The following is a 21878-nucleotide window of genomic DNA, read 5'->3' on the forward strand; positions in this document are numbered from 1 at the left end:
AATCATCTAAAAGTTGCAAACCATCCAATACATTTAGTAGAGCAGATGATGGTACAATGGATGGTTTAAGTCTTGAACTCATTGCTTCCTATTATCTTGCAGCTAAACGTTGAAGGCCTTACCAAAGCCAAATGCGACATGTTGGAACATCTCACACAACAGCATTGCTTCCTATGTATTATTTCAAATACTTTAACACAATGAATTGTTGGTTAAAGATATATATACTGTATGTGTGGTTTGTTTTAAAGCACGACATCTTGCAGAAATATGTCACTTCCCAGTCACTTTGGAATATATAGGATAGCCATAGCTCAGATACGGTAAGCTTGACACAGTTTATAAAGAGGGTTGAAATGCATTCATGATTCGTGTCTTGTGTTGGCACTTGGCATTAAGGATAAAGGAATGTAATCTTGCATTTAATTCCACTTTTTATTTAGTAAATTTATACTATAATTTGTCTATGTTACATTAAAAATGCAGTCTGTTAGAGCACCCACAACTGGAATTTATCATGAAGAAACATGCCAGGCATTTGTTGGCCAGAGTTCTTATGGAAATGGAGTCATATACATCACAGAAAAGTAGAAATGAAGCAGTAATATTTTTTAATTGTGTAATTTTTTGTAACTGAAGTTTCTTCGTCATCTTAATTATCTCTGTAAATCCTCAAAACTATAATTTTTGTAATGTCACAAGATGACAGTTTGTGTTATTACTGCCAGGTTGCTTAGCGGCCATAGTCTACCAGCTTAAACCTATAATTTCAAAAAATTGTTGATGGAAAATTTAAACTTCTGCTGCTAACTTAACTTTTTTGGCTGGGCTTTAGTTAAAATCAAATTTTTGTAACCAGGAGCTACCTGCATTAAAGTTTGAAAAAAAGAAAATGTGGTGTTGTTTTGTTTTTGCAGTATAATATGGTTTGTCAAAGACTAAAGTCAGGCGCAAGATATGGAGTTCACTTATATACAGAGATGGGCAAGATCACCAGTATTGGTGATCTTGAAGATCAAGATCACCAAGAATAGGTGATCTTGAAGATCAAGATCACCAAGCTATGTAATCTTGAAGATCGTGATCTTGAAGATCAAGATCACTTTCAAGATCACTTTATGTGTACTTGAAAAAAAATGAAGTTTTTGATCAATGATATTGCAAAAAATAAGTAGCCTACTATAAGCAACCTGGGTAAAGGTATATAGTTGGTATTGCTTACTTTTACTTTTAACTACTCGATCGCTGACCTAAGAATTGTAATAAGTTAGTGACTGTTGCTATTGGGCCTATCGATTGTGGACGAAGTTTGCGTAAAATCGCAATGTCACACCCAAGGCAGAGGTTAATTACAGCAGTACTGAAAAAGTCGCAAAATTTGCAATTAGTTTTATACTTTTGTTTATAATTAATAAATAAAAATAACTTTTGAACTGCATCATTTTTTATCAAATTTTTGTTTGGTTCATGTGGGAGTTTTTATACGAGTTGCTAAGTAGTTTCAACTTTCAATGCATTATGTCAATGTTTATTGCACCATTTACCGATCTGGCAACCTTGATACTGTTGTCTGCTATCAAAAAGTTCAGAGGTTTGCGGTCACACAAACCGCTCCATACTCAGATCCTAAACAAGTCTTGGTCTGATTGATTTGCTGCAATAAACCACTTTACATGACAAAAGTCGACTAGAGTCCAGATTTTTTAACACAGCCATTCTAGACTTTTGAAACATCTAAAATTGGGTCAAAGAAGGCAAACATTTCTTTAAAATTCACACATGGAAATTGTGAACAAAGTTAAATCATTTTTATTATATATCAACATAAAGTACAAGGAAGTTGACTTCTTTATTATGAACAACCAGGGCTGCGATTTTTTCTTTCTTGTCGAACGACCAAAAATTCTGCGTTTGTTTGTCGAATAGTAATATGACGTCACAAACATGGGCTGTATCCAAGGTGGGGGTGATCACCCCCCCCACTTATTGAAGTGGTTTGGAATGACTAAGACGATTTTAGCCCACTGTCTAAAAATCACCCCCCCGAATTCTAAAAGTGGATAGAGCCTCTGGTCACAATAGTCAGATTATAAGCGTTTGGCCGCGAGTTACCGCACAAGTTGTGTGGTATCAGAGTCACTTACTTAAGTTTTTAATCGCACGCTGGTTGAGTGATTGCAAAGGAGTATCAAGCGCTAAATTATGTACCTACTGGACATGTATACAGCCCCTCGAAATTAGCTTGTATCTACGACGGCAAAAACATTGCCGTCGCCAAATCAACAAACCTTGGATTACGGCGGCATTTGCCGTATGCTTTAATGTGTAATCAAACGAAATTTTATGCGTTTCTTCATCGCGTGTCACACGGCCGTAGCCCAGAGCATCCCGCAAGCTATTTTATGCTCTGACAATGCTCTTGTGAACTGTAAAAAGTTTGCAACCTTATAAATACCGGCTTATTGTTACGCAAAAGTTATTTTTTCATCGAATGCTTATTGTTTACCGGTGTCGTTGCGAATATAAATCATAGTGAAAGAAGATACAGTTAAAGGAAAAGTTAGTGTGGTATTTTGCAAAATTTGTAAAGAATTTTATGACGGAAACAAATTGGAATTAGAAAAGCTACGGGTCAAGTTAAAAAAGTAGTACGAAATTCGATAAATGGTTCTTTGGCAGTAAAGTAATGCTTCCGATCATATGGCATCGCGCGTTCATGAACGGGCAGTTTTGCGTCTTCAAGTATTCCAGTGACGACGCGACAACCTCATCCTCCGATACAGCATCTGATGATTCCTATTCTGACAGCTAGTTCTTTATCAAACAGGATCGTGTTTGCTCGCAGTATCCCAATTGTGCCGAAATTGTGTTAGTGTAAACGTAAATCGAGGCAATCATCTCGCAGTGAGCTATTAATTTGTTACCGGTACCTGGTTGAACAATTAACGTTATTTTATTATAATTCAACGTCGCTAGATGTCGAATTAATGTAAAACAAACGTAAATTTATTCTTGGACATTGATACGCAGGCATCAAAATTCGTTATTTTTGCATTGACTTCACGTCTGTAGACGTTGAATCAATGTAAAATGATGATTTTTGCTGTCTGGGTAGCCTACGCAATATAACCCTCCAGGAAATTTAAATCGATTTGTGCTGTTAACTTACTTTAAAGTTAACCCAAAATTAACTTACTTTTCCCCCTGAGTTATTTAAGGTGAATTAACGTAACAGCGTGAGCGTATCGCTACTTTTGGTATTATTACATCACAACAAATCAAACAGTGCGGTCGTGATAGACTACTCTAGTATATTTTTTGCTTCTCGTTTTTTCGATTCAACGTCTGCAGACGTTGAATCAATGTAAAAACGACGGGTTTTGCTAGCTGGGTTGTGTGCTTTTGTGAATGCAAGTGCAAAATCGCCCATTACGTAATCACAGAAACCCTTTTAGTGGAAGGAAGTCGAGTTGCAACCGTGTTTATCTGTCTACTATTCTTTATTCACATTGCAAAAAAATTCTCCATTCTTGGAACAAAAAGTGCATAAGTCAGACATGAATACAAACTTGCATAGACGTTGACAAGTAAAAGTAGCCTACTTCGAAGAAGGTTAGAAACCCGTTGTGTCGAATAGCACGAAACGTGTGTGGCGAAATATTTGGTGCTAGGCGTTAGAACTTCGATCAAAGCATTTTCCCGCATTGTTCAAAATGTTCCTTTCCACAAAAATAGCGGCTTTTTTCATCTGTATTTCTGAACGTCTGGTCGGAAACTAGGCTGTTTTCTACATGTGAAAAACTTTCATAGCAAGTATCCAACAGTCATTTTACCAGAGCAATATTGTTAATTAGCTCAAACGGCGAAATACAAACTGGCATAGACGTTGACAACTCAACGTAGCCTAGGTTATTTCATCTATAAAAGAAACCGTTGTGTCGAATAGCACGAAACGTGTGTTGCGAAATGTGTGATGCCAGGCGTTGGAACTTCGATCAAAGCATTCTCCCGCAGTGTTCATAATGGCGGCGCTGACGCCTTAGGAGTTTTTCGTGTGAAGCGTCGCTTTTAGACCTTGCTTTGAAGTACCTGGGGAAGGAAAGTTTACGTAAGTCAGCACTCTTATGATTGCATCACGTGATGCCCCCCCCCCCCCCCCCCGATTGTTCCTCGACCTGACGATGTTTAGTCCTGTCTCAGTTTCTTTTCCTTTTTATTTTCCTTTTTTTTTTCGTTTTTTTTTTCCCGTAAGGCACGGCGTTTGTCGAATAGTGATGGCGCGTGTCGATTGACCTCGTCACCGAAAAGGGCAAAAATCGCAGCCCTGTGAACAACAAAACTTTTTTCAATTTTGAAATGGCAACCTGACCAGATTAGATGGAGACTTTAAATCGTCTTTTGTTGGACACATATCATACAGTATTAACAGTGGTCAGTGCCTTTATGTTAGTAGTTGTCACTAACTACTTTGTACAGTACGAGTTCTAAAAAAATGCCTCTTTCTAGTAAGTAAATTTCAATTTTAAAGTGATCTTGATCTTATTGTTCTTCAAGATCACACAAAAAAAAGTGATCTTAGATCAAGATCAAGATCACCAAAACAAAAGTGATCTTCAAGATCACTTGTGATCTTCAAGATTACTTGTGATCTTCAAGATCACGCCCATCTCTGCTTATATACCACATGTATCTCAATGCTGTAGGCCTATATCATTATACATACTATCTGAAACCAATAAAGGATATTTCCAGACTGCTATTGTGTTTAACTCGTTGCTTATTAATTATTATTTAGCATCATCATCCACTCTTTGTTGTCCCTAGTTGAAGTAGCTGATTTTCTCCAAACAGCAACTGTCTTTATCTCCCCAGTTTGTTTTGTGCAAGAGAGACTGTTTTCCAGATGCTCAAAGTGTATTCAAATTGAAAAGCAAGTCTTTATGTTCCATTGTTTCTTTAGTGATGTCAGATGGGTCAAGCAAGATAATACCGGCATGGCTTTACAATATCAAAACATTGCAGTACATGCTGTTTCTACTGATGAGCAAGTAAGAATATTTATCAAGTTGTTTACTGTCTCCCTTATTCCTAGTTGTCAATAAAAAGCAATACGGTATATATATATTTATTCTAAAGTAAACACATGAAAACAACATTGGATATGACTGTGGAGTGTGGATTCTGTGCAACCAGTGCTGTAATCATAGGCGCCGACTTTTCAAAAAAACCTTGGGGGGCGAGAAAGGTGATGGCGTCATAACCATATCGCTATTTTTGCTCAATTAAAATAGTCTTTGATTAAGCTTAGTGTCTTGTTTATATTGACACCTAGGTCGCAAACCGAATTTATTAGAACAGCTGCTTGAAACGATTAGTTTTACGCATGCAAAACGCCTAGTCGTAAAAATTTTCATATTGTTAGCTCATAATTGGAACAGTTGGAAAACAAGCCGATTCATTTCCTTTTCGTGCGAGTGAATAACAACGATCAAGACAGTGAAGTTACCGAAATAAAACGCAAAAAATCATGATCTCAAGCAGAGTGAAAACCCGCTATCAGTGTTATTAACCTCGTTTTGCTAATTACTTACCTTCAAAGCGTTAACAACGGCGAAGTGTTTTCTCTTCTGTTTTTTATCGAAAGTCTTTATAGTCTTTTATTGAATGCAGTAGGCTATATACTCGAGTATAGGTCGAGATGTTCACAAGTAGGGATGGGCAATTCAGAATACCGAATCCAGAAGGATTCGGATCCTAAACTATCCGAATCCAAAACGGCAATAAAACCGGGTAATAAGATTCGGTTTTAAAGATATGCATAAGTCTTGTGCAAGCTGTCAGCTGAAGACAGTGAACTGAAAAAAATGTGGTTTACCCACGCAAACGTTCGAAAACATTGTGCGCGCACGGCGCATGCAACTCTACGTCACTCGCTCGCATGAGCAATCAAAGAAACTAAGCGTGCAATTTTCTTCACGCTTTGTACACATGCACAATCGTGCAATGCTTTTTTTCAATCCACGTGCGTATGCGACTCTGCGATAGTTTGACCGGTGGGCGTAACAACATTAAGCAGATGCCCCCTGCTAAAGGAGTTGGCTCTGAAACACCTCAGCATACCTGCCACATCAGCATCTTCCGAGCGATTCTTTTCGACCGCGGCTTGACGGAAACTAAGCTGCGCTCCCGTTCAGCGTTGCCAGATGGGGAAATAGAATATCAAATTAAAAATTCTGGTGAAATTTACAGGTCTTTATTGCCAAGCTTTTTGACATTGGAACCAGATAACTTTTTGGTGAAATCTGGTGAAATTTTCCCTACTCAATTTTTTTCAAGAAAGTTTTTTCAATTTTTTTAAACTTTTTAGCAATAGGCTATAATCCCTGCTCGTATAGAAAACGTTTTGCAAGAGGTTTGCATATGGATGATGGCAGTGTCTTATGTCTTAAAAACTATTTGTATTTAAGCGAAATTGCTTTATTTAGGGTCAGGGCCGTAGCCAGACCGCAGAGCAAGGGGGGGCCGAAAAATTTTTTTGGGCAAAATCATTATAATTGTAGCTGTTGCTCGAGAATGTTGGGATTTTGCCAGGGGGGCAAATTTTTTTCAGGGGCGGGGGGCGATGCCCCCCTGGCCCCCGGCTGGTTACGGGCCTGTTTAGGGTGTATTAAATATCTGGTAAAATTTTAGTTACTTTTTGTTGCCAAGCGGCTTCCATCATCTGGCAACACTGCTCCCATTTGGCTGGAAGTCATTTAGAATGCCTTAAGCAACAAACATTTACTTTGATTGTGTAGCTTTTGTGTCTGAAATTTTTTACTTTTTGTGTTGCTGGAGCCTGGAAGTTAATAGGATTCAGTATTCTGGATTCGATTCTGGATTCGGTTTAGTATTCCGGAATAATTCTGGAATAGTGAATTATTCTGAATTGCCCATCCCTATTCACAAGTGATTTTCACCTCAAAAAGACAAGTTCAACTAACACGGGACAAGCTGTTGTCTCCAGCTCGGCAGTTTTCAAAACGAACGCACTTAAAATCATTGTCGACGTAGATTACGGAGTGTGAAATCGCGTCGGCCTCAGTAAAAGTTTTGAATTCGTTTATTTGCAGTGATTCAAACTTAATTTTCAAATTTAAAGATTTCTTGTCAATTCTAAACTTTATACATTTGTTGAGCAATACGCAAAGCTCACGAGACAAAACAGCAGAAAAAGCTGTTTTAAGAGATCATATTTTAATTTTTGCGTGAAGGTTGTAATCGTTCTTATTACGTAACATTCCATGATCGTTAAAGTCGATGGCAAACCTTAGCGCCGCATAAAACAATGATGTCAGGTTGGCTAGGTGATAATAGCGGTAAGAGACGTCGTTAATGCAGGCAATATCTGCGACCAAGACCATTAAACACCTTTTCTTTTATCGGTTTTCGATTTAATTCTCACGCATTGCGAAAACAATGCGTTCTGTTGAATCGTAATTGTCTCACAGCGGGAAGACCTCGTTGAAAATAGCGCGTCTAATTTAGCTGGTTAACTTAATATTGCAATGAATAGTTACGTGATTATTCCAGCAGCGTAAGTTACTCTACGATCTACTTTGAAATTTCCATACCGTATGAGAAAGCCATGCGATCAGCTGCTGTTTTACGGGCAAGAGCAAAGTAGGCTGTTTTTTTGCTTTCGGCATTCTTTAAGTCCGTTTAAATTATCTAAATCTCTTTCGCGAAGTGTTTTATCTTCGAAACACCACTTGTAATAACCATTTTTGTTGCCCCTCAACCATAAATATACGGGGGGCGCCGCCCCCCGGAAGTCGGCGCGTATGGCTGTAATTATGTGTTGGAAAATAATAAAAAGTGTATTATAGTAGCTTTGCAGTTCAGGACAATTTGTGTTGTCTGCAATGAACATGCTTAATTATATTGTCAAACAACTTTTCCAAACTAGCAAGAAATTCCTTCACAAAACTCAGATGGACTATTAATTTGCAGGCTTTCTCTCACCATTGCCTGTATGTGATGTATAATGAAAACATTGTCAATGCAAGGGACTCCAGTGATGAAGATGAAGACCCAGTGTCTGAAATTCGATTTGTTCCTGCTGACTCTAGTAAATGTATGTGCTTTGTTTGCTGATTGAATTTAAATTCTATTTTTAGGCATGTTATAATCTCTCTCAGGTGAAACTCTGGAATTAAAACTAGAAAACATTCTTGAAACTACAGCTAAGTTAAAATAAATGAAAAAATACACAAGCAAAATATGCAATAAAATATAGTGATTTGCTGTATGGCATTAAAATAATCAGGTGTAAACCTGCATTTTTCCAGGAAAATTAGATTGACTCCATGGCAACCTTTATACACAGGCCAGGTTTGACTGAAGGGCAATCTGTTAGTAGCCAAAATCGCTAGCATAAGTTAATAGCTTGAGTATTAGACTATTATATAGTTAATAATCATAGTTTTTGTGTATATTTTGTGTGATTTTGAGTAACTTTTGTACGATTGTTACCTTTTAAATAGCGAACTAAATTTTGGCACTTGTGCCAAAACCAAAAAGGAAAATCAAAAAGTGTCTGGCAACACTGGTAAATAGGAAAGATTTGTCATTTTTTAAAGTAAAATTAAGAGTTTTGCAGTGATTTGAGATTCAGTGGTCACACTTTGGCAATTTGTATTCTCAAAACTATCATTTCAAATTTATATAAAATTAAATTAGTTTAGATTCAAAATAAAAATTACTGCGGTCTTCAGTCAGGCCACCAGTCTGCATGTTGTCAAGGCCTGCGTATAATATAATATAGATCGCTATGATTGACTCACTTAACAACAGGTGTGTTTATATAGTAAAGAAGGTTTAAAACGTGTTGAAATTTATCGCTAGACGTAACTAGATACCCTGATAGACTGCACTGCATTATGTATATTGTGCACTTTTACGTCATTAACTGAATTCATGAACAAATGTTTTGTTCAATTCTTTTTGGTTTAGTAAAAGATATGTTTAATGCCATGAGTGACTGTCAGTGTCTTCATCCTGACGAAGAAGACAGTGACTACGCTCACGAACCAGGCTCAGGTTTTGAAGATGGCGCCGCTGGGGAAGGTTTTTTCACAGCTCCGGAAGGTGTGGATCATTTAACACCTCAAGGTTGGATAATAATTTTTTCTTAAAATCATTATGTTTTATAGATTTTCTCCCTTGGAGAACATAGGTTTGTTTTGTTGCGTATCTTTTGCACTAGCCCAGGGCTACTCAACTAATGTTAGCAAAGGTCCATTTTGACAAGTTGAATATTTTTGCGGTCCTGTGAATATTTCATATGCAACCACGAAAATTAAACAACTAGTAGCCTACGAGCACCGAAACACTTTTCAGGTAGTATGTAATACGACTTGGATTGGCTCTTCCGTAATGGAAATCTGTTTAGAGGCCCTAAAATGTGGCAATGAGGTTGTTTTTCGAGAAGCCCGAAGTCCACCTTCAACACCCAGAAGGTCCGGATTCGGACCGCGGTCCGCAAGTTGAGTAGCTCTGCACTAGCCTGTTATTTTGTGTAGGTTAGGCTACCGATGATAGTCGTGAATCTGGTTGTCAAAGCGAAACTGCTTTTAATTTTCATTCCAGGGATTTTGGCTTTGATTGAGCTATAAATATGAGATTCAACCAAATAAGAGTCTAAGAAAAATGATAGTTAGAAAGCCCAGTTGTTAAATCTACAATGCTTTTATCAGAAAGCTAACGATGAGAGCTTGACATGCTAAACTCCAGTTTCAAATCACAAACTTTGGGTAATTGTTTGAGTAGACAACACAGGTCAACACAATTTTTATGAGGTTTTCTACGGTGGGGACTGCGGAATCCGAAAATGAAGTCTACTTCAGTTTCAGATCACAAACTTTGATAGGAATAATTGTTTTAGTAGATAACAGAGGTCAATACAATTTTGGGTGCAACAAAGGTAAGTGGGGTTTTCGACGATGGGGAATCCAAAAATAAAGTCTGTTTTTCTGTATTATCTGGTTTTGTCACTGTAAAAAAACGAAATTTGATGCAGGAAAATAGGCCTCATTTTCAAACCAAGCGACCCAAATTTACCCCAAAAACAATATTTTTGTTCATGCACCAGAAAGTTGGTTTCAAATTGTTGACCTGTGTAATGCATTAAATAGCTAGCCTTGCTAATTTTGCCTTATAATATTTTGTAGGGTTGGCAACCATGCAAAGACTTGAAGCTATGCTCGGACAAACCCAGGATACTGGTGGTAGCGGAGACAGTAAGTTTGAATAAATATTTTATGCAGACTTATGTCGATAGGTTTGTTTTGTTTTTATTATTTGTAGCTGTTTATCTCCTTTGCTTAATTCTGTTTTATGTAAGAGTTATACACATTAAGTCGTTGAGTAGTAGCTGATTTTTTCAGTTTATTACCGTGTTTCGTGATTCTGATGGCAATTCAACATTTTTTAGATTTAGAATCGGAAGTCAACGGCCTTCATCTGAATGGGGAAGAGGGGGATGGCCAGTTTGATGACGCCTAGCATACATCCTGCCCCTAGGCTGTTATGAAACAGCTTTAGCAACAGGTGCATTTCAAGAACTGGCTTTTTCTGTCAGAAGACACGGCTTCTGACATCGCTTGCAATGCGTCAGACGAGTTTTCCTTCAGCAGTTTTTGTTCCTTATTTTCACTGCCCTTTCAATGTATACTGTGTTTGTAATAAATGCTTTCGTAAACAACTGGCTTTAATTTTGTTATGAGAATATGTATCCCAAGATAACCTTATTTAGAAGCCTTGAACGACTGAGTCGCAGGCAGAGATTATCAAGAGTTGAGGATTGGCTTTGTTAAAGTGTTGTCTGAAAATTATTCCATCCAATAGAATTCTGTAATCTGGAAAAACCTAGTAAGTCTGTTGAACACAAATTTGAGATATCAAAGGTTTTTCTATAGCATTATACAATACACATCACTCACATAACTTCCTAGGTTTTTCCAGTTGAAAAATCTGCCAACAGAGAAGCGTTTCTTACACTTTAACTGGATCAATAGATGGGGGAAGACCTAGTAAATCTAAATAAGGGCCTAACTGAATTTTTTCAAAAATTTGACTTGCTAGGTTTTTCCAATAAAGCGCTAACCTTAAAAGTGCATTGCCCAAGCGCAATAATTATTATGTATGTACTCCGCCACGGTTGTACATCGGGATTTTAATAATTGTGCTTTATCCCCCTTTCGATGTGAAGGCGGGGTGTGAAAGCGATTACGGCACGTGGAGGTGAATCCGGACACCCTCGGTAAAGGGACGTCACCGGATTAAGACTGGACAACTATTACAGTATTTCCTCAGTTCTCATTTACTTCAAAAAGCATCTTCACAGAAGACTAATTTACCATATTAACCAACATTGCGAAAGCAATTTCACATTGCGAATGAAAGAATGTATTTCAGAAAATCATGGAGTGTTTTATCTCGTAGTTGCAGCGCAGACTGAGGCCGAAGGACTTCGCAATAAAAGTAGAAACAAAAACTGAAATTGCTTTAATGCCATAGGCTACTGATGCGCACCATCAGAGTAACGCACAATAGTATTTTTAAGATCACAAAATGCTAAACCACACTTTACTGCAGTGGCCATGGAAGTCAGATAACAACTACGGTACCGGTACGTAATTTTCAAATATAATAAACATTTCCCAGGCTTAAACAGGCCACTTCAGTAATATTTTATATAAAAGAAAAGTTATCAACCCAATTTATCATAGTTCAGACTAGTGTATTATGTATTAAATTTGTTACAACTACAATCAGTAAGTCCTTTATAAACAGAATAGGCAATGTTGATAAACACTCAGACCATGTTTAAAGAGTTAACTTTACTTTGCACTTGCAATAAATGTCTTTGTACCATATAAACTGATTAAACTTTTTCCACAGACACTCTTTAATTTGGCCAACTTACTATCTAAAACTTGTGTGTGAGAAATAGCAGAATATTGCCAACTACAAGACAACGTCAAAACAATAGGAACTGTGATATGTTAAAGCTAACTTGCATTTTAAAGCCATTTGAAGCTTGACAACACTTTTTCGTGATTGTTAAAAAATTATGTTTCACAATTAAATTCACTGTCAAAGGCATATAACGGATATTTGAAAAGAAATCGGAATTTCCTGGTGTTTGGCATAACATAGCCCTACATAACTTTTAGTATGAAAAATGTGAAAAGTAAGCACCGATGTCACACAAGTAAAAAAATAACTGACGTACAATCGTACATATTTGATAACACTACTACAGTTTTTATGAAAGGAATTGCTTGTCTTGTCACTCACTCTTTGACATTTAATAAAATGATTCGAATCAGAAATGCATTCAAATTGAAGGATGGATTACAATACATAAAAAAGCAAAAAATGGTTAACACAAAATGGTTTGGCACTGCTACTAAGTTTTAGGCAAGAAAATGGTATAATATACGGTAATCGACATTTGGTGGATTTAGTCACGTTTCTTAGAATATGAATAGTCATTAGCAATGCAGACAAGTATAAAGCAATGACAGTTATTCATCATCTTCTTTCTTCGCAAGTGATTCTAAGTAAGATTTTACATTGCTATGGCCATGTTGACGAGCCAAGCCAATAAGAATTCCAGTCGCACATTTTCCATTTCTATTGCGACAAATGCTGCAGTTGCAAAATCCCCGGCACACCGGGCATTTCCAATCTGGATCCAGCAACGCTTCTGCCACAGATTCCCCGTAACGGTTTTGCAAGCAAGGACCACAAAACTGGCCTCTTACACCAACACATTTTTCACTTCGGCAACAGGATTTTGTATCCAATGTTTTCTGTCGACATTGGTGACAGCTTGTACCACTAACTGTGTCATAATGTTTCCCAACAGAATGAAAAGCAATGTTTTTTAACATAGTTGGGGTAACATCTTCGACAGGAAGAATAACATGAGGTTGAGAGTTGATTGATAGTCTTTGTCGTGGAGCTTTGTCATAATGCATCTTTCTTTTTTGAGTAAATTTAACAGTGAGATAAGAATGCGTTTTCAAAGGACCAAGAAGTTTTTTTGAGCCAGACCTCTGCCTTGTAAGAGGTGGATCTCTGAAGTACTTTGGATGAACAATCTGCTTTGATGAATTTGATTTTTGCATTTGAACTAGCTCCTTTGGGGTGGAGGTTTTCATTTTAACAAAGATGGGTGACTGATCTAACTCCTCCATTAAAGCTTTCAGCATAATTTTCTTTTTCTTAATTTGTTGTCTTTGTTTTTGAACAATGCGATTGTAACCTTCATCATCTGAATCACTATTTTCACTCTCAGATTCATTCTGGATTTCGTTTTTAGAAAATCCCAGAAAGTTTTCTACCTCGTCACTTTCATCAAACATACCAAGAATATCTTTGTCATTTTCAATGTCAGATTTTATGGCTGGCATTTTTATATTTTATCGGTTATAAAATACCGTACTGTAACAAAAAAAGTATTAATTCTGGTTAAAACCTGTATGACATGGTAAAACAAAATCTTCAACAAAACCTGGGTTATCTCTAAATCAGGCCTGTATAAGATGAAACAAATATATATACTGCAAAATACTGCAAATATACTGCACAAATCCACTGCAAAATAGCTATGCTAAACCTAAAAAATTTTAATCTAAAGAAATCTTGAGCTTTGCATTTAAAGAAATTTTCATGTTGGAATAAAAAATCTTCAACACCTTTCTGATAAAATACAATCAAATTTGTAATGAACGATCACCCATAATGCCCATGTACGGTAATGTTGAGTTGGCGCTCTCATTCTGTTTCACTTACTTTAGTTATGTTGAGGTGTGACTCAGGTTGTAGATCTTACTTGTCTAAAGTAACTATCCGCCCTGTTAGTGGTTAAGCGTCAGGCTCAAGATCATGCGGTGCAAGTTTGACTCTCGGGGTGTGCAAATTGTTTAAATTAATATGTCAAAGACCCTTTAGAAAATATCAGAGACCATAATCCTCGATGCCAGTTTTAATCAAGATCGCTTGTTAGATATTGCTCAAAAATTCTGATGCCTTTTCAGTTTCAAATGAGTGAACTGGCATATTCTTCAAATATAATATACAAATGGGAAACATGCTTAAGGAATTTATGAAAATTTGTGTCATCTGGAAGTTGTGAAAATGCAACATTTTGTAACAAGGAATTTGCAGTACAGTACTTGATAGATGATATGAAAAGATTGATTACTGTTCTACATAATATATAAACAAAGCTAGTCAAAGAAGCTGAAAATTTGAGCTATAAAAGGCATATATACCGGTAACCTATTCTTAAAACTACTTTGATATGCAATTTTGCATTACTGGAAAATAAGCAAAACATTTTTTGTATTGAACTTTAAATACTGTGGAATGAATTTTTTGTGAAGACCTAGCCTATAATTCCTGTATTTCTACACAACAATCAGAGTATTTTTGCTATATTGTTTTGTTTGCAAATGCTTTTGCTTCTTCTTAAATTTTTCTTACCAATTTTCTTTTTCGTAAAATCTTGAATACAGATTTCCTCAAAAGAGAAAATCTCCTCACGAGTGGAAGTGAAGGGTGCAACCTAGTTCGTACCCTGAACAGTTTGTACCCTCAGTTAGTACCCTGAAAAGATCGACAGAAAATTTTTAAAAAAGCCGAAGTCGCTGATCGCAGTTTAATAGCACAAAGCCGAAGCCACTGATCGGAGTTTCCGCAAACAACTCGAGGGTTAGCGGAAAAATATTTGCGGAAACTGCGATCAGCGAGGGTTAGAGAGCATAGATTACTCGATGGTTAGAGTTAGGGTAAGCGGAAACTGCGGAAAAATGTTTGCAGAAACTGCGATTAGGGGAGCAAGTCTTTTAGGCGCTGACAGTTAGGCGCTGGTCTAATAGGCGCACACACTGTGGCGTCTGGATATTTAGGTGCGGAGCACTGTGGCGCCCGGTCATTTAGGTGCTATTCCTAGTAAAGTATGTAGATTGTATCAGTATGGCAGCTTGCCAGAAAATTATATCATGGCTTCCGTGAGTGAAGCTGCTTAAACCGGCAATGCTTTTCACACAAAATGTTTCTCGATCAAAAAGACTGTAGGCTAAATTACGTAAACTTTTTGCTTAAAATTTTCTTTATAATCATTCTGCTGTACCTCCTAAAGCATTGCGCGCAGAAACGAAGTAAAATTTTTCTCATGTGCAGAATTGTTTTGGCATTCGATTAAACTACATATATTTTCAAATTATTTTATCATGCTTGGGTAGTAAAGATTATAATGAAGTACACTTTTCTGCCAATTTTTAATTTTTTTAGAAATTAGAAAAAACACCGTATGGAAAGTTGCTAGTCGTACATTGAATGTTTTAAATTTTATTGCAAAGCTTTGCATCTTCGGATAGCTGAAGATGTATGCTTTCATTTGATGTCAAGATTGTGCGTCTACGTCGATCACATGAGATGTTTTTACGGCGTAAATACAACAGATTTGTGTGAAAAATGTCTGGTTATTTAGATTAAACGTCTTGACCTCGGTAGTTGCGAAAGAGTTAAGTCAAATAATAACTATATATATACACTAAACATCAGTAAAAAAATCATATCTTAGCCTATATTGAAGCGGGTGGTTAAAATTTTGGTGTGCAGTGCCTGACTTTGCAAGTAGCCTAGACTACAGCAAAGAACCCACAGCAAGCTCTTTTGTTTGAGAAGGTATGCTACACGAGGTGGAAGGATGAAGATTTTTATTAAACAATTAATAAATACAAAAAATGCGCAATCAAACACTGCAACGTATACATGAAGCCATCAGCAGCAATTTTTTCACGATTACGTGAAGTTGAAATAGTCGAAGCTGCCATATCAATATTTGCTTTATGATGTGGCAAACTTACCAAACTTTTCGGTGCAAATGAAGTGCTCAGATCCAACATCGGCTTATATGCAGGGCAATTAGAGCAGTAGACCACCTGATCTCCACAGGACACGTACTTCTGGAGTAGAAGTTGCCGGTTTAAAGGCGCAGCTTTGTGCAATCTGTTACCTTTAATAATTACTTCTACTTGAGACGGATAGATCGTGTAGAGTTGAGGTGCGTGAAAACGCTCTACTACTCTTGATATTAGCACATTTCTACAGGACATTTGCAATGCATCCTGAACACAAGTTGTAGCCAGATGGAACTTTACTTAATCTGTTATCTTTCGCAATTACTTCTGTTCGGGATGGATTGGCCATGTGACGAGAACGCGTAAGACGCTCTACTACTGTTCACATGAATACATTTCTACAGGGCATATAGGCTACACCTTGGCTACAAGTTGCAAGCATAATGGTGGGACTTCGCTCGTTATTAAACCTAGTCGGGGTTTTGACGGAAAACTAAGTTACTCTTCACTTAAGCCTACCGCCCGGTTGAATACAGGCTACGGTACATTTTTTACTGATGTTTAGTGTAGTTATTATTTGACCTAACTAAAAGTGAACTCATACATGTTCGGAAACTTGAATAATTTATTGATAAAGCTTTCGCCGACGCAAACCTGGACTAACAAGAAATAAATGCTAAACACGCGCATTAAAAAAACAACATATTTTTCTGTTCAATACAACATTTTATGTGAAAATCATTGCCGGTTTAAGCAGCTTCACTCACGGAAGCCATAACATATTTTTCTGTTCAATATAACATTTTGTGTGAAAATCATTGCCGGTTTAAGCAGCTTCACTCACTGAAGCCATGACATATTTTTCTCTTCAATATAACAATTTGTGTGAAAATCATTCCCGGTTTAAGCAGCTTCACCCATATATTTTTTCTGTTGAACATAACATTTTGTGTGAAAAAGCATTGGCGGTTTAAGCAACTTCACTCACTGAAGCCATGACCAACAACGCACACGCATTAACAAAACAATATATTTTCCTGTTCAATATAATATTTTGTGTGAAAAGCATTGCCCTACGCCCCTACCTGCTAAGCTGATACAATCTACAGACTTTACTAGGAATAGCACCTAAATGAACGGGCGCCACAGTGCTTCGTACCTAAATATCCAGACGCCACAGTGTGTACGCCTATTAGACCAGCGCCTAACTGTCAGCGCCTAAAAGACGTGGACCCGCGATTAGCGAGGGTTAGAGCATAGATTACTCTATGGTTAGAGTTAGGGTAAAGGTTAGCGAAAACTGCGGAAAAATGTTTGCGGAAACTGCAATCAGCGAGGGTTAGAGCATAGATTACTCTAAAGCAGGGCTTCCCAAACTGGGGGTCGCAACCCCCTGAGGGGTCACGTAACGAACTTCGGGGGTTGCAGAAAGTGTGCAAGATGTGTGCAAGATGCTGTGAAAGTTATTAACTTTATTAAGAGTCGTGCACTCAATAGGCTACCCGTATTAATTTATATAGTGAAATATGGAATAGGAGTTTAAAACCCTCTTTGCTGCATTGTAAACGTGGACTTCAAAACTAAAGCCAATGCTTTAAAAAGTTATTAGTGTTAAAAAATTAAGTCGTATATTTTTCAACGGAAAAAAGTTTAGACTTTGTCCACCGTTTTTAAAAATGCTTTTCAAATTATGCTATTTGTCCGGTTTGTTTAAAAAAGGGGAACAAATTTAATTTGTCCTTCCAAGGAGAAAACCTCGATGTTTTTACATTGAAATCTAAAGTTGGAGCATTCATCAAAAAATTAAACATCTAGAAACAAAAGATTGAAAATGATTCATTTGAAATATTCTCGTTTATTGAAAAGTTTTTGGCTAACAATGGCGTGGAATCAAACGTTATTAAGCTTCTGGTTACCGACACTTGTCAAGATTGTTGAAAGACTTTAAAAAGTATTTTTTATCTAAAATTGGACAATACCAATTTAGATTGGTTCCAAAAGCCATTTGCAATGCAAAAAACAAAGTACCGAGCACCTCTTTTTCAAATCTCAGGAAAAATTTGCAGATCTACCTTTTGACTCGAAGTAGGCTCGTGGCTTGAATTTTCTGGAAAAAAGTTTTACACTTTTTGGCTTAGCCTAACGTTAGACCGTAATATTCATTATTATAATGGTTTAACAGTAACCGCACTCCTACTGTTTGTCTCCATGTATATGTGCGTGTCAGTGTTTTCAACGTTGATAAAATACCGTTTCAGCATAAGTAACATTAAAACCGCCTTGAGACCAGCATTGACAAACATCGAGAGACGGCTAGACCTGCTTTGTAGTAGAGAGCAGTCGCACCCACCACACTGAATAAATGTGTTTACTTTTTGGTTTTGTTTCCAGCAGGCTACAAGTAGTAAAGTACAGTAGAACTCGGTTAATCCGGATTCGATTTGACGGGCGATCCCATCCGGATTAGGCGAAGATCCGAATTAACCGATGACGGTTCTAACAGTAACCGCACTCCTACTGTTTGTCTCCATGTATATGTGCGTGTCAGTGTTTTCAACGTTGATAAAATACCGTTTCAGCATAAGTAACATTAAAACCGCCTTGAGACCAGCATTGACAAACATCGAGAGACGGCTAGACCTGCTTTGTAGTAGAGAGCAGTCGCACCCACCACACTGAATAAATGTGTTTACTTTTTGGTTTTGTTTCCAGCAGGCTACAAGTAGTAAAGTACAGTAGAACTCGGTTAATCCGGATTCGATTTGACCGGCGATCCCATCCGGATTAGGCGAAGATCCGAATTAACCGATGACGGTTCTATCAAGCCTGACGTTACCTAGATAGAAGGGTGTCGGTAAAAATCATCGAAATTGAACGCATTAGTGTGGTCATGTGCATTAGTGCCGAAGGCTTAGTATAATGAGAACCTTATCTTCTCATCCCTCGATGCTTGGATCAAGTATGGGACTCACCTTTACCTTTTAGTGTGGTCATCTGTCAATTCCGAGACGCGCGATCACCATATTAGCTAGAGATGTACCGATATATCGGTATCGGTGATATCGGCCATTTTTTGAGTATCGGTATCGGCATCGGTATCGGCAAAATTTGGCCGATACTGTGGCCGATACTAAACACGTAAAAAAATGCGTTTCTGCGGATTTTCTGCAGAAGCAAAGATATTATATAGATTTTTTAAAGTAGTAATTAACATCACATTGATGTAGAAAAATAACAACCTGTTCTAATTTTTGATACCTCACACTCCCATGACTTCATGCGCGCACCTTTTGGCATTGTTTGCTTGCAGTGATTCTTTCACTCAAACAAATCGTTTTGTTTCAGCAGTTTTGCGTTGTTCGATTCTTAAGTTGTGAAGGAGACTCAATTTCTCCAATATTTATCATTCTTTTCTTTGTGTTTCTTTTTTACTCTCAGCAGAGGATAAAACCAGGCCAAGACTAGCCAGGTAGCAAAAATGTATACTTTTGCATCGTTTTTACGTTGCTAAACGTTTAAAAAACCCATGTAACGTGGTTGTTTGGTAAGCTGGTTTTATCAGTTTGTGATTTAATTTCCACCTTTCGTTGTAATAAACTCACCAAGCTTAAACAATGTCATGGCAGAGTAAGTAGGCTCAAAATGATAGCAATGGAACTACCAATCCTCACTAAACTAATCAATAAATGGTCTTGTTACGCCTAAGATGACAACCTCATTGTGAAGAAAGGAGCGTTCCTCCCGGCTATCAGCACAAGGCTGAGCACTCACTAGTACAGCGAGCTGTTGCGATTCGCTAACCATAACGGTGTAGCTTCCACGCTAGCCATTTAGACCATCCAATCCACTATATGTTTCTCGGCAGCCGTTTTGTAGCAAGAATTGACATCGACAAGAATTGAAATGGCTAGTGTATGCCCGGACAGCAGAGTAACTAACTTTTATGATTTAATTCAGGGTGCTTTTAACGAACATTTTTGCACGTAAAGCATTAAATTACCACTTTGGGTCCATAATTTGCTTGCAAAGCACTCGATTTCCTTTCTGGGCCCTTTTGCTAGATCACGGGCCCCCAAGACTAAAGAATAACAACTTTAATGCTTGAAATCAGTCGTTTAGGATGGTTTTAACCAAACATTTCTGCGCGTAAACTATAAAACCACAATTTCGGGCCCCCAACAAACACAGGCTTGGGCCGTCAAGGGTACGCTGTACCCTCCGTACCCCCCCTCTCATAGGCCTTGGTCAATTTAGGCGCAACAAGACCATTTTGATTAGTTTAGTGAGGATTCGTAGTTGCATATCGGTACATCTCTAATATTAGCGATAGAATTCTTTTGAAATGCAGTATGCATGTAAAACGAATGTATTTGTAGACTCTGCGTCTAACTCAAGAACACACTGGCAAAAGTTATATCTTTAGACATGCGTGTCGGAATAATCTGTAGTCACTCAACTTTTGAAAACAGTTACGGAAGACGAGTTTCTTTGGAAAACTTACAAAAAATCAAACAAAGTCTTCTATTGGAAAAACATCACCGACATACCGCCGAAAATTCCACTGACATCTTTTCAAGTGACAGTACGAATTTGGGCATTTACGCACGAATTTTGCGTTAGGAGGGATTACTGTTCATGAAAAGAAGAAATCCGCAATGATTTATTGCGTCACATTAACGGAACAATAGATAAGAAATTTCTCGCAATAAGCCACGTTACGTTTTAGCATAAAATGGCAAAACTGTCGGAAAAATCCGGATAAAGCGATAGAGAAAGCGCAACTTTTGTCCGGAATAGGCGAAGATCCGGATTAAATAATCCGGATAATCCGAAGCCGTTTCTCAAGAAAAAGATTACAAATCATTTGTACTTCCAGTTTCATCCGGATTAGGCGAAGATCCGGATTAACCGAATCCAGATTAACCGAGTTCTACTGTAGTAGGGTTCGAGTACGGATAGCTTGTTCTTAGTTTTCGTTTAAATTAAGCCTTTCAGTAAATATCACAAACGTATACTTCGCACTATTTGTTCTTTTAACCATAAAGGGTCGCGGAAAATTTTAGGAGATTAAAAGGGGTCGCGAGCAAAAAAGTTTGGGAAGCCCTGCTCTAAGGTATGGGTTAGCAAAATGTAAGCCTACCATAAGGTATCGTAGGTTACGCTACCTACTTTAACCTCCTTTGAACACTTTTCACAGTTATTTGTGTGTACTTTTTAAAGTATTTATGCTAAATATCTCAAATTTGGTCATCATTGGGTGTAACCAGACAAAAAACTCGCTGTCCACTTTGAAAAGCACTACAAACACATTGATGCAGCCAAACAAAAAATAGGTGGGCTACTTTGAACACTGTCCAAACTTATGCAAACCAACATAGCGGTAAATCACTAAAAAACACTAGATAGCAACAAAAAAACACTAGATCTAGTGGAAAAACACTAGGAGTGGCAGTGGCACCAGTACTGTTGCCACTCTCTTGTCATGGAAAAGTACTAGATTTGACTAAAAAAAACACTAGATTCACAAAAAAAACACTAGCATCATAAATACACAATCATTTGTAACATGCATAATGTACAAAAATGACTGCCAATGGCGTTAGTGAGTGTTAAAAGTCCTTAAAATTGCAAAGTAGAACTGAATTTCCTTGAAAGTGAGAGCCCTGAAGTCATAGCCGTAGGAGAGTAAAACATTTTGGAGGGCAAACAAAATTTTCCCAAATTTTTCCCAAATTTAGCCTTTGCAAATATTTTGTCAAAAACGCAATATTACTCACAATCATCTCTGAGGTAGTGTAGTCTAAGAACTTCACACTCATCAAATGTACACGACGAAATGTAAGCCTTCGGTACCATATGGTAGGCTACGCTACCTACTTTAGTCTACTTTGAAGACTTTTCACAGTCATTTGTGTGTATTTTTTAAAGTATTTATGCTAAATATCTCAAATTTGGTCA

At 37.5% G+C, this 21878-nt stretch overlaps 2 protein-coding genes across 3 annotated transcripts; one reads left to right on the forward strand and one right to left on the reverse strand.

Moving 5' to 3' along the window:
- Positions 1-447: 447 nt before the first annotated feature.
- On the forward strand, positions 448-10748 carry LOC145769426 (methylosome subunit pICln-like). 2 transcript variants are annotated; one of them, XM_082581070.1, is made up of 6 exons: positions 448-587; positions 4904-5048; positions 7993-8116; positions 8995-9153; positions 10212-10280; positions 10475-10748. In XM_082581070.1, exons 1-6 carry the CDS (start codon positions 481-483, stop codon positions 10543-10545), a joined length of 675 nt encoding a protein of 224 aa, XP_082437196.1. In that variant the 5' UTR covers positions 448-480; the 3' UTR covers positions 10546-10748. The 2 variants fall into 2 exon arrangements, with proteins under 2 accessions (XP_082437196.1, XP_082437197.1); XM_082581071.1 differs by having other exon boundaries at positions 4961-5048.
- A 603-nt stretch (positions 10749-11351) lies between these two features.
- Positions 11352-13482, reverse strand: LOC145768814 (cell division cycle-associated protein 7-like). The gene has a single exon (XM_082580413.1). The coding sequence runs from the start codon at positions 13461-13463 to the stop codon at positions 12573-12575; it is 891 nt and encodes a 296-aa protein (XP_082436539.1). The 5' UTR covers positions 13464-13482; the 3' UTR covers positions 11352-12572.
- Between the last annotated feature and the right edge of the window lie 8396 nt (positions 13483-21878).

This window comes from Aplidium turbinatum, chromosome 4 (assembly GCF_918807975.1).
Source record: "Aplidium turbinatum chromosome 4, kaAplTurb1.1, whole genome shotgun sequence".
Classification (NCBI taxonomy): domain Eukaryota; kingdom Metazoa; phylum Chordata; class Ascidiacea; order Aplousobranchia; family Polyclinidae; genus Aplidium; species Aplidium turbinatum.